This window comes from Podarcis muralis, chromosome 2 (assembly GCF_964188315.1).
Source record: "Podarcis muralis chromosome 2, rPodMur119.hap1.1, whole genome shotgun sequence".
Classification (NCBI taxonomy): domain Eukaryota; kingdom Metazoa; phylum Chordata; class Lepidosauria; order Squamata; family Lacertidae; genus Podarcis; species Podarcis muralis.
Window position 1 is genome coordinate 5,334,023 of NC_135656.1, and position 12,071 is coordinate 5,346,093.

The window sequence follows — 12,071 nt, forward strand, 5'->3', positions numbered from 1 at the left end:
TCTTTGAAACTATCAAGGGGCAGCCTGGTAAAGGGTCCTCTGGTAGGAACTGGGTTGAGAGAACGTGCAAAATCTCCAAGGCTGCTTCTCCCTTCCCTGCCCTGCAAGGATGTAGCTCACAGAAGAGGGGAGGGCTGAAAGGAAGCAAGTTGCAAGCCATCACTCCCTGTCCTGGCTTGCCAAGAGCTCACACATACCCCCTGTGCTCTTGGGTTCCCTGGCAGCAAACCTGCATGGGATCGGCTGCTAAAACACAAAAGAAAAAACTTTCATTCCTTGCAAGGTATTTGAAGTCCTGACATCAGGACTTCAAAACACTTTGAACATGATGGAATGAAAGCCACACCCACCTCTCAAATTTGGCCTGCAAACATGCTCCTGATAAGGATCTGGCCCATGGAGGCTGGTCCATTAGCATGTGTGGGGCACTGCCCCACCAAGCTCAGGCTCCCCCCAACCAGCTCCCACCTGTCTGCCTTCTTTCTTATGACAAATGGGGGGGGGGGCTCTGCCTGTCATCTGCTCTGGCTCCACCTACAAGTCCCAAAGGGCACCAGCCACCACTGGTTCAGAGTTCAGGGCAAGCCACCTACCATATTTTCCCCCTCCAAAAATGAAGGGGAAATGTGTGTGTGTCCTATGGGGCGAATGCAGGCTTCAGGAGTTCCCGTCGGGCTCCCAAGGCTTGCGGACAGCAGCCTGCTGAGCTTGCGGACAGCAGCCTGTTCTGGGGGCTGGGGGGAAAATAATTCCCCCCCTTCATTCCCCCCCCAAAAAAACTAGGCGCGCCCTATAGGGCAAAAAATACGGTATATTATCTCAGCAATCCTTACAAGTACCCAGTAAGAGGGCTAAGGCTCAGAGTATAGTGACTTGTTGGCGTAACTCCATCCAGTGAGTTTTGGCTGAAGCACAGCAATCCACTCTTGCAGTATGAAGTGCTCAGCCCCCAGAATGGCTTTGGCTTTCTCACCTGATGTGGTGTGAATTAGGCCATAAACATATCTCTTGTGGGTTTTGCTGCTTGCAGACTGCCCCACTGTAGCAGGGGAGACCAGAAGTTCTACCCAACAAGGAGGACAGGCATTCTGGGGGGAGGGAGAGCGAGAAAGTGCTACCTGCAACTCCAAAGATTCTGCATGGGGCCTCTTGAGAAGGAAGGAAAAAGCTTCATTCCACACTGGCTCTGCAGTCTGAGAGGAGACCTGAGGGCAGAGACACAAGGCCGTGATAAAATCTCTCCACATTTAGAAAATACAAAAGGGAAGAAAATATCACAATTTGAGGTTAGCCAGCTGATTATAAGACAGTATCAAACAAATCCCAGAATGGAGAATGGAGGGGAAAGCTAGTTCAAACCATATTTAGATGACTGCCTTGAGTTTAGTACTTGAATTTACTTTCTCACCCCGCCTCACAAACTTTTGTGATGTGTTGTTCTGGGAGTCTTTTTTGGCTAAACAGCCAGGTAAAAATGCTTCAGATATTCTGCTCCACCTGTGGGCTAATCTATTTCTATCAACACTCATTTTCACTATAACTGAAGGAGAGCTATCTATAGCTCAGTAAGGGTTTCCAAATACTTCTTATTTTAAAATAACTCAAAATATGCTCAAACCTTAGTTCTCCCATCTTTATGCTACCAATTTAGGATAAGATTTATGTGATCAGTGCTTTTTTGTAGATTAAAAATGAAGATCGATACGTAAATACTGACATCACATTTTGGGACTAATGATCAAGTGCTCTTTTTTAAATTAATATTTTATTAAGAGAATTTCATTTGTAAAAAGACAGAGTGAGGAAAAAGAAAGAAAAAAGTGAGAATAAAAAAAGAAAAAAATACTGTTACATTACCATACACTAATATATGACCATGTCCCCAAATGATCAAGTGCTCTTAAAGTTTTATTTGTTACTTAATAATAATAATAATAATTTTATTATTTATATCCCACCCATCTGGCTGGGTTTCCCCAGCCACTCTGGGCGGCTCCCAACAGAACACTAAAAACAGAATAAAACTTCAAACATTAAAAACTTCCCTAAACAGGGCTGCCTTCAGATGCCTTCTAAAAGTCAGATAGTTGTTTATTTCTTTGACATCTTGTGGGAGGGTGTTCCACAGGGCGGGTGCCACAACCGAGAAGGCCTTCTGCCTGGTTCTCTGTAACCTCACTTCTCGCAGTGATGGAATCACCAGAAGGCCCTCAGTGTCTGGGTTGAATGATGGGGGTGGAGATGCTCCTTCAGGTATACTGGACTGAGGCAGTTTAGGGCTTTAAAGGTCAGAACCAACACTTTGAATTTTGCTCGGAAACGTACTGGGAGCTAATGAAGGTCTTTAAGGACCAGTGTAATATGGTCTCGGCGGCCGCTCCCAGTCACCAGTCTGGTTGTTGCATTCTGGATTAGTTGTAGTTTCCGGGTCACCTTCAAAGGTAGCCCCACATGGATCACATTGCAGTAATCCAAGTGGAAGATAACTAGAGCATGCACCACTCTGGTGAGGCAGGTAGGGTCTCAGCCTGCATACCAGATGGAGCTGGTAGACAGCTGCCCTGGACACAGAATTGACCCAATTAACTCAATGGAGATCAACTGACACAGAAGAAGTCCTTGCCCTTTAAATAAGGGTGAATGTACATGTGCACACAAGCACATTCGCACACACATGCACACACACATTTACCCCAGCTATGCCACCGCCCTCTAATATCGTGGCTTCGTCTTTTCACCCTCAACCCTCCACATCACCCTCTTTGCCAGTTTCCTTAGACTGCTCATGTGCCACCTACCCACATCCTGCCCCAAAGCAATTATTTACTGCTCACTCCAGCACAACCCTTTCCCTCTGAAAACAACCACCATGTTTCCCCCCTTGCCTTCACCTTGGTCTTGTAGGAGACACCACGGACAGAGAGACTGGCGTAAGGACTTGGGGGTTTTGAACCCTTCCGCAGCTGGGAAAGAGAAAACGGTTGAGAGTTTCTAGGATGCTCGATTATAAGTAGACATTGTGTGTATTTTGAGCATGTCTAAGCACGTAGCACAGGCCAACAATTTGCTCCAGTGGGAAGCCCTATATTCTGTTTTTGAACATGCCTTATGTATTCTCGTAATGACTGTCAAGCACCTCTATACACTATTGATTTCATACAGGTGGAGGAAGCAAGTGGCTTTCCCAAGGGCATGCAAGCGAGGGGCAAAACTGATGTAATGGTGACACAGCAGTGCATGTTTTTTAAATCCTTGTGCCTTCCCTGTTCATTTGTACAGTGGAGATGGAAGGAGTCTGTTTTTCGTAGCTCCCCAGCCTTATCTTGCTGTGCCCTGTCTGGCTTTAATCAATTTCCTACCCTTCTGGCTGATTTCCTGTATTGGAGCTAGGATGGGGGTGGGGGGACGGCTTGGGTAAGACAGGGAAAGGACTGCCTTTGGCTCCCTCCTCCTCCAGAACCAGGAGTGGTTTGCTGGGTGGAACAGAACTGTGGCAATAGCCTCCCAGCAGCAGCATCACAGTTGCTGACCAGGACAGGTAGGAGTGAGGAAGCAGAGAGGTCTGGGCTGTGCAGGTGCTCGGACCACACGGCCCCAACATTACTTCCTCTGGGCAGCAGCATCAGTGCTGCTGCTGCTGGGAGGCCTTGCTGTGGCTCTGCCCCACTGAGTGAGCCATTCCTGGCTTGCTTTCAATTTAATATGAAGTGCAGCCTGCAGCAAAAGGGAGAGGGAGGTCTAACTGCACAATTGTAGAAACGTTGCTTTAAGTCTGCATTGCTGCATTTTATTTTGCATTATTATACGCTGCTTTCACAGCTGTGAAGTGCTTTATAAATTTGCAAAATAAACTGAAAACCCTGCCCTTCCCAGCCATGATCCCAGTGAAAATCACCCCGCCCCCACCAGCATAGCAATGAGACTTAGGCTAAGAAAACACTTCCAGATGGCACCCAGTGTTTATGGGGGTGTGATTTTAAACCATCTCAACACACACTAGTGCCCCCTGCTTAGTATTAAAAGGGAAAGGGGGACCACAGATGAAGCTGTACATTATACATTTAACAGGACGTATAATTAGGCCTGGAGTCTGCAGCTGAGCTGGGACTTAGTAAAGGATCCTTAGTTAAGGTCCAATACAATATTCCACATTAGTCCTCTGCTAGACCTGAAGGAGAGAGAGCTCTTTAAGATGTCCAAAGAGTGATTGGCAGCTTCCCAGCTCTCTTGGCCTGTGAAAGGAGCTCGGAGCCCCAGCAGGGAGAGGGGATCTGTACTGCCACTCACCGGCAGGTCAGTTGCCCTGTCAAGGAAGACTGACAGCAGGGCGGATGACAGCTCCTCGCTCTTTGGTGTCTGGATCAAGCTATTCACCATCAATACCTGTGAAAAGTGGCACACATTAAGGACTATGCTTAGACACAGCATCCATCAAAACTATGACCGTCACATGATAGTTTGGTAATCTGCACTCATCATGTGAACAATTCATCACAAGATGGCCTTCTTGCATCAAAGAGAGGCAGTTGTCAGCGGGAAGATCCCTGGCAACGGTCACATGAATTGGCCTTGTTCTTGTAACTCTGACCCAGCCTTCCCCTCGTGCCTTCCAGATGTCATTGGACTCCAGCTGCCATTAGCCTCTGTCAGCATGGCCAAGGATGGTGGGAGTTGTAGCCCAAAAACATATGGAGGGCACCAGGTCAGGGAAAACAGCTCTGGCAGGCAGACCCTTTGAAAACCTACTGCCTGTGGCTGCCCCATGTTCCCTCTCCCAGCTCTAATATCCTTGGAGCTGGACATACAGTTTCCAAATGTCTGAGCTAACAGAAAAGAGTAGTTTCATTTATGCCTCTATGAGGGTACTGGGAGAAAACATGGTTTTGCTTAAGCACAACCACCTCCCTCAAGAAACTAAAAAAACTGTTTTTTGAGGAAGGTGGTTGTGCTTAACATAGGGACTGAACAAGTTGCAGGACTCTTTGCTGGTAAGATGGACGGGGCTTCCTGGAGTGACCATGTGGTCATGCAACGTTACGTGGTCACTCCAGGAAGCCCTGTGAGGCAGGAATCTTGTGCTCAAATAACCCCGAACTGCTATGAGCAAGCGAGAGGCCTTCCTAAAGCCAAAAACAAGCTCTTAAAACATTTTTAAAAACCACGTTCCCTCGCAGTGGCGTGGTCTTTACTGGCAAGGATTTCTGAAGTGATCACGAGACATGGCATGCTCTCATGGTCACTCCAGAAGGCCCTGAAAGGAGCCTCATGTTCCCAAGGTAAGCGCACGCATCCTGCCCTGTCCCTCAGTTGTTATTATTTTGCAAAGTCCTCCTACTTCTTGTGCAAGATGTGAAAAAGTATTTCTTTCACTGGGAGTGAAGCATTCTTTGAAAAACCAGCAGGGCTCAGGCCCAGCATTAGTTCCTCTGAGGAGAAGCTCAGAGTGGAGTAGCCTAACCTTAGTTTGAAAGCCTGTGGGGAGAACTTGTGCTCTGCTTTTAATGCTTGTATAGTTTTTAGTAGTGTTAAGCTGCCCTAGAGGCTAACAACCCCAACCTCCACCCCTATGAGGCAGTTCTCTCAATGACCCTCCCTCCTCTCTCCAATTACCTGCTCCAGCTCAGCAGCACTGGGCGTGGGGGGCAAGCACTCCAGCTTCACATGGAGCCGTCCTGACTTCACATCCTCTAGGGGGAGCCACTGAAACCAAGAGCAGGGGGTAAGACCAGCACAGCTGCTGCACATCTCCTGCCCACCCTCTCCAGTGCCATTGGTACCATTGACTTACCTCGTCAACAAACTTTTGGCTTAGCACTCGTCTCAGAGGGATCTTACACCTGAAAGGGGATGGAGGAGGAAGAGGTGAGTGAGAAGAACAAATGGCTTTCTTTCTGTCACAGGTCCTGCAAAACTGAATTAACACCATCATCCAGGTGACACGAAGCACAGGGCCTTGTCCTAGTTTGCAATCCATGCGCAGGTTACTAGGAGTTACTAAACGTCGACAGAAGGTGTAAACTTGCAGTCTGGTAACATGGATCACTACCTTGTTGTGGCGAAGGGGCTTGAATAACTCAGAGAAGCTATGAGCTATACTGTGCAGGGCCACCCAAGACGGACAAGTCATAGTGGAGAGTTTTGACCAAACGTGATCCACCTGGAGCAGGAACCGGCAAGCCACTCCAGTATCCCTGCCCAGAAAACTCCATGGACAAAAGAGGACAGAAGTGCCTGGTGTGCTCTGGTCAATGGGGTCACAAAGAGTCGGACACAACTAAACGACTAAACAACAACAACATAGGAAACTGCCTTAAATTGAGCGAGACAATTGCTCCATATACGGTTTAGCTGCAGCTCTCCAGGATTTCAAGTAGCCTGCCCTGATTCACAGGCCCAAAGGTGGGCCAGTGAGAGTGGTTTGATGCAGGGATGCGAAAGAAGGATGTAAAAAATGCCAGAGTGTTCAATTCTAGTGATTTCTTGGAAGCATAAACTTACAACGCAGTCTGCAAAGCTTCACATTCAGAGCCCTGGGTCCTCCAATTCTAGTATGGTGTGGAGGGCAGGCCCTTATTTCAGTCGAAACACTCTGGAACTTAGTTCCAGAACCTTCCCTGAGGCAGACCCTGGATGGACCGGGAGTTGGTGCTGCGTGCGTTTTCAGCGCTTTTTAAGGTTGTCGGTGCAGCACATGTTTTCAGCGGCTCCCTAAAAAAACCTCAACAACCTTGGCGCCCCCTAAAAATGAGCCCAGATCCACCGGGAGTGGGAGCTATGGAGATGTCTAGGCTCCTACCTTGAATGTTCAGCTTTCATTAAGAAAACGAAGTCTAGTTGTTAAGCTAATGAAGATACAAAGACAAATGTAGAGGCAGTATTCTACCCAATGTCCGTGTAAGAAGCAAAATCCACTCCCAATTAATGCCAATGCATAGAGATAATTGAAAAGTAGCTGTATTTCACCTATAAAGCTGTAAATTAATAAACCATGGGTGCATCCAGATGGGGTCTTAATATTGCAAAGGAATGGTTCACATTTTGAAAGCAAGTCATTGGCAACGTTTTTCTTAAATTTTCTGAGGAAAGTATAAATCAAGATTGGCACATTGATGCCAATGACATCATGTGGATGCTGCAAAAAAACCTCTGAATGCACGAAGAGCACCGATTGCACAACAAACGCCCACCTGGAAGCACCCTTAAATGACTTGCCTTTAGGTGTTTTCTGCTTCACTCTGATTTACTAAGGCTCACCAGTATAAATTCTGTGGCTGTGGGATTGAAGATGTCTATAGGAAGGGAGGGGAGTGCTTTTCTCCCTCCTCCCATCTCATGGGGTACTCGGGCAACTCAAAGGAAGAGAGGTGAGCGTGTTTCTGGCTTGTACAATTTTTCATTTTGCTCCAGACTTACCTTCCCAGGAAGTCATCCTTGTCAACATCTTTGTCATATAAATCAAACTCCACGTCCTGCCCTGGGACGTTACTCACAATGACCTGGAGGATATAGCAAAGTGGGTCACCATACAGAGCCACACAAACCAGAAGCAGCACACATTCAGGGATCGACTTTAGTAGATTAAGAGTGAAAGCCAAGGTTTGTTCTGATCTTGGCTCTGGAAAGCAAACACACTCATTAGGCCAGCAATGGAAGGCAGCGGGGGGGCGGACGGCGGACCTGGTTTCCTGGATTCTGTCTCCTACCTCTTCAAAAGGGCCTAGGTAGGGTTTCATGTTTGGCCAAATAATTGGTTAGATTAGCCAATCAAACATTGGACAGCACTATGATGTGAATTAAAATTAAAATTAAAAAAGACCAGACAGCAGATTTTTTAACGAATATTTTTAAACCATAGCTTTTATGTCCTTAAAGATGGGCCAAGTTTGTGAAACTAGGTTCATACCTGAAGAGGCTGGGTGTTGAGAGAGAGTGAGAGTGAGCAATGCTTTATTGATCTGTTGCCTATTTTATCTTGCTGATTTTTTTGGAGACAATTCTCTGCTGACATCTACCTTAGACTTCTTGGCAATGGGTGTCTGTGCATGATTCAGTAAATGAATGTGTTGTAGTGTGTGTGTGTGTGTGTGTGTGTGTGTGTGTGTGTGTGTGTGTGTAAATAACATTTTAAGATTCCTGGTGACAGATCTATATCCTCTAGGGAACAAAAGATGAAGGGCATATATTTGAGACTATTGGTTTCTATCTTTGGCTCCAGCAGGAAGTGGGATTTGGCAGGAATTCATACAGAAGCTCAATGCAAAAATATTTCACTTCAGGCTACCAGTGGCACATTGCAGACAGAAGCTGCGTGCATATGAAAGTTTGAAAATCGCTGAAGACATATCCAAGCTGATCTTTCAGATGATTTTATTATTTTGGAAGAGGGAGTTGAGAGACAAGACACGTTGCTGTACAACGTACCCTTTAGATGGTATGACATTTCTGAGTATTCTTGGTCTTAGTGGCATTTATACAGCACCGAGAATCCTCTATGGTAAGCTGAGATTGAAACACTGCATTTAGGTTTTATGGCCTTCCATTCTGGGGCCGTTTGTGCGTCCCAAATACTCCACCCAGCTGTGAGTGAGCACAGCCTGTTGTTGTGGAAACTTCTATACGTAAAGAACTTCCATGTACGTAATTGCTAGGCAGAAGTAAAAAATGTTGAAGCTGACTGACAGACGCTCTAGACAGGGGTTGGGAGTCCAGATGCTGGTAGACTCCAACTTCCATGACCATACTGGCTGGGGCTGATGGGAGTTGGAGTCCAACAACCTCTAGACAGCCATAGGTTCGCTATCCTTGCTCTGTATAGAATCAAGGTAAAAACCTGAACAGGCTTCATTTGGGTTTTCTACAATTTGTGATATACTGTAGTTATTCTCAGGTGTGTGTCCAAATCAGAAATATGCAATGCTCTGTTGTGTGCTTTCCTTTCATCCATCTGATTGCAAGGAAGACATATCAGGACACTGTGAGTTATCAGATACTGTATCAGTTCTGTTTCAATTAAAATAATCTGACTCTGTTGCAGAACAATTCCCCATTAAACCCACCCTCCTCCACCACCAGCCAAGGCCGGAAGGTCCAGCAGATCCAAGCTTGACATGTGTGCGTGCATTCTCACCTCATAGATCTCGCTCCAACGGGGGTTGAGATCCTCTTTGATGACGCGGCTACGGAACTTCTGGCCCCCCAAGCGCACTTTGACATAAGGGTCTGATTTGCCCTTTATCATGCCACCCATGAAGTTATCCTTGGCAATCAGATTCTCAGCTTCCAGCAGGTGAATGCGGATCACACTCTGAGGGGAAGATGAGAGAAAAAGAAGAAGAATTTGCCTGAGGGAACTGCAGTCATCATCCTACAAAGCAACAGGTCTCTTATCTCACTTTTCTGGGGTCCCCAAGCCATCCTAGGTTTTTACGAGAGCAACACAATAATTTTCATCACAGTAACTGAAGGAGGCAGAAATCAACCAAGATTAGAGGTTGGAGCACCTAGCTTCTGTAATACCATTATTTTTGCTGTAATCAATTAAAATTTCATCAAAACTCAAAAAAGCCAAGCTAAATAAAAAGGTAAAGGTAAAGGTACCCCTGCCCGTACGGGCCAGTCTTGACAGACTCTAGGGTTGTGCGCCCATCTCACTCAAGAGGCCAGGGGCCAGCGCTGTCCGCAGACACTTCCGGGTCACGTGGCCAGCGTGACATCGCTGCTCTGGCGAGCCAGAGCCGCACACGGAAACACCGTTTACCTTCCCGCCAGTAAGCAGTCCCTATTTATCTACTTGCACCTGGGAGTGCTTTCGAACTGCTAGGTTGGCAGGCGCTGGGACCGAACAACGGGAGCGCACCCCGCCGCAGGGATTCGAACCGCCGACCTTTCGATCGGCAAGCCCTAGGCGCTGAGGCTTTTACCCATATGAAGGGGGAAATTCATAATTTATGCAATTTATATTAAAATATTTCATATCTTTAAAATATATAAATAAAGAACATAAAGCTGATGATTTAGAAGGGTCCTTCAACTCTGTACTGTTATTTTTACTGAAAGAAGCTGAACTGTTAACTGATGAGACTGTCTATAGCATTATTATTCAGCATTATTGTTTGTGACTGGTATCTTTGTTTTAGATATTTCTGTCTGCTCCTGCCGATTTTATGAACTTTTCTGTAGTTTGTTATTCTTCTGTGGTTTTATATATAACCCATCCTGGGATTTTAAAATCAATGAAGGGCAGGATGGACATATATAAACACATACATTATATCATTTCCTGCTGCTGCTCAGGAAACATCAACTCTCTCAAGGAGACGACCTTACCTCAGTGCCAAACTCAGCATCTGGGCTGGCCTTGGTGGGGCGAGGAGGCCTGTCAACGCTGCTTCCAACATAGGCTCCCTCAGTGACATTCAGATTTCCTGGGGGGCATGGCCGGGTGTTGAGGCAAACTTCAGGGGCATCCAGATACAAGATCTACAGAAATATTGGCATACAGGGAAGCCTTTGGTTAGGAAGCAAAGTCAAAATAGTTAGGAAGCATCGGACTGTTGAAGGAAGAGGACAAAATGTAACTGCAGGGCCAGATAACAAACATTGGCATGTTTGACTGACTCTGGATAATCAGTGAAGAAGGGGAAAGGATAGCTCAGGGCAAGGGGCCCTCTCTCAAACAGCTGGTTTTCAAAAAAGAAAATGCAGCTGGAGATTCACTCATAGATCTCCAAAGTTTTGCCTTTAGACTCCACTTGTGTTTAATGCTCAATGCTTAGTAGCCCCATGCTATATTCCGGGTCCTTTCTTCACTCCTTTGTGGCCCTGTATCACATGTCCGTAAGGCAGGGGTGGTGGACTTCTAGATATTCTAGATCATCCTTGCCCTGGCTGACGGGAGTTGAACTACATCTGGAGGGCCACAGATTCCCCATCCATGGTTCCATCTTGGGGAGAAGGGAAGGAGACCAAAAAAATCCAACTAAGAGTAACAGCCACTCAGAAAGCCACCTGGCCTCTACCTGCAATCAAAATAGGCAGCTCATACATTCTGTAGAGTATATCTTTCCCTTCCTCACGCTTGAAAAAGAAGCTCAAAATGCTGTTTGTTTTGTTGCATTTTTAAATAAAGGACATTTAGCAGAAATTGTTGAGCTGGCATGGAAGGGTGAATAGGTGAATCATCATCATCAGAGATGCAATAAGTCTTTAAGTCCGCAATCGTCAAGTGTTTTACCCGCATAACGAGTTTCATGTAGATGCGGCTGTTCAGTCCAGAGTTCTCCAGCTGGAACCACTGGTCAAGAACCAGATTGTCGGCACTCAAAAGGCGGGACAGATGGATCGTGAGGGAGCCCAGGGTGGTCTGGCGGTTGTCGTCTTTGACCTGCCGGAGGGTGAAAACAGAGGTTTTGCATTTCTGTGCAGGCAGAACTATGGGAAGCATTTGGAAAAGGTGGGAGAGCCAACCTGTATATCAATGTCCTCAGTGGTTGGGTCTTGCAAGAAGAAACGGAAGGCATCATCCCAGACAGGAGAAGAAGTGTTATAGACAACCTGGTGGTGTGAAGGGGAGAATGACAGTGAAGAGGTAAGAAACAGAAATAGCACCCATTTCTGTGGAACATCAATCATTCAAGCAGCAGACTTCCTGAAGCTGCTACACTCAAAAGAAGAGGAAGGAGCAGCCATGAGCCATGTCCTGACCCAACGCCACCAGAGAAGCCCTCCAGTAAGCAGCTGTCAATTAAAGTGCTGGACTGGGTAATGGGGGATCAGGGCTCCTATCCCCTCTGAGGCATGAAGCTTCCTGGGTAACACTTTCTCTCAGTCTAACCCTGCTCACAGGGTTGTTGTGGGGATAAAATGCAGAGGGGGCATTGGAGAAAAGGTGGGAAATAAACACAATAAAGAAATAAGTATCTTAGGTAAAGGTAAAGGGACCCCTGACCATTAGGTCCAGTCGTGGCCGACTCTGGGGTTGCGGCGCTCATCTCTTTATTGGCCGAGGGAGCCGGCGTACAGCTTCCAGGTCATGGGGCCAGCATGACTAAGCCGCTTCTGGCGAACCAGAG

The 12,071-nt window shown here is 46.6% G+C and overlaps 1 protein-coding gene across 3 annotated transcripts in view; it reads right to left on the reverse strand.

The window, feature by feature from the left end:
• ESYT1 (extended synaptotagmin 1) overlaps positions 1–12,071 on the reverse strand; it is a 78,877-nt gene that overhangs the window by 14,068 nt on the left and 52,738 nt on the right. For all 3 annotated transcript variants that reach the window (XM_077923790.1, XM_028721356.2, XM_028721357.2), the window contains exons 15-24: positions 11,467–11,553; positions 11,234–11,383; positions 10,327–10,479; positions 9,128–9,304; positions 7,414–7,496; positions 5,789–5,837; positions 5,611–5,700; positions 4,288–4,383; positions 2,892–2,963; positions 1,119–1,205 (exon numbers count right to left, since the gene is read on the reverse strand). In XM_077923790.1, the coding sequence (XP_077779916.1) occupies positions 1,119–1,205; positions 2,892–2,963; positions 4,288–4,383; positions 5,611–5,700; positions 5,789–5,837; positions 7,414–7,496; positions 9,128–9,304; positions 10,327–10,479; positions 11,234–11,383; positions 11,467–11,553 (1,044 nt within the window). The remainder of the gene's footprint in view (positions 1–1,118; positions 1,206–2,891; positions 2,964–4,287; positions 4,384–5,610; positions 5,701–5,788; positions 5,838–7,413; positions 7,497–9,127; positions 9,305–10,326; positions 10,480–11,233; positions 11,384–11,466; positions 11,554–12,071) is intronic.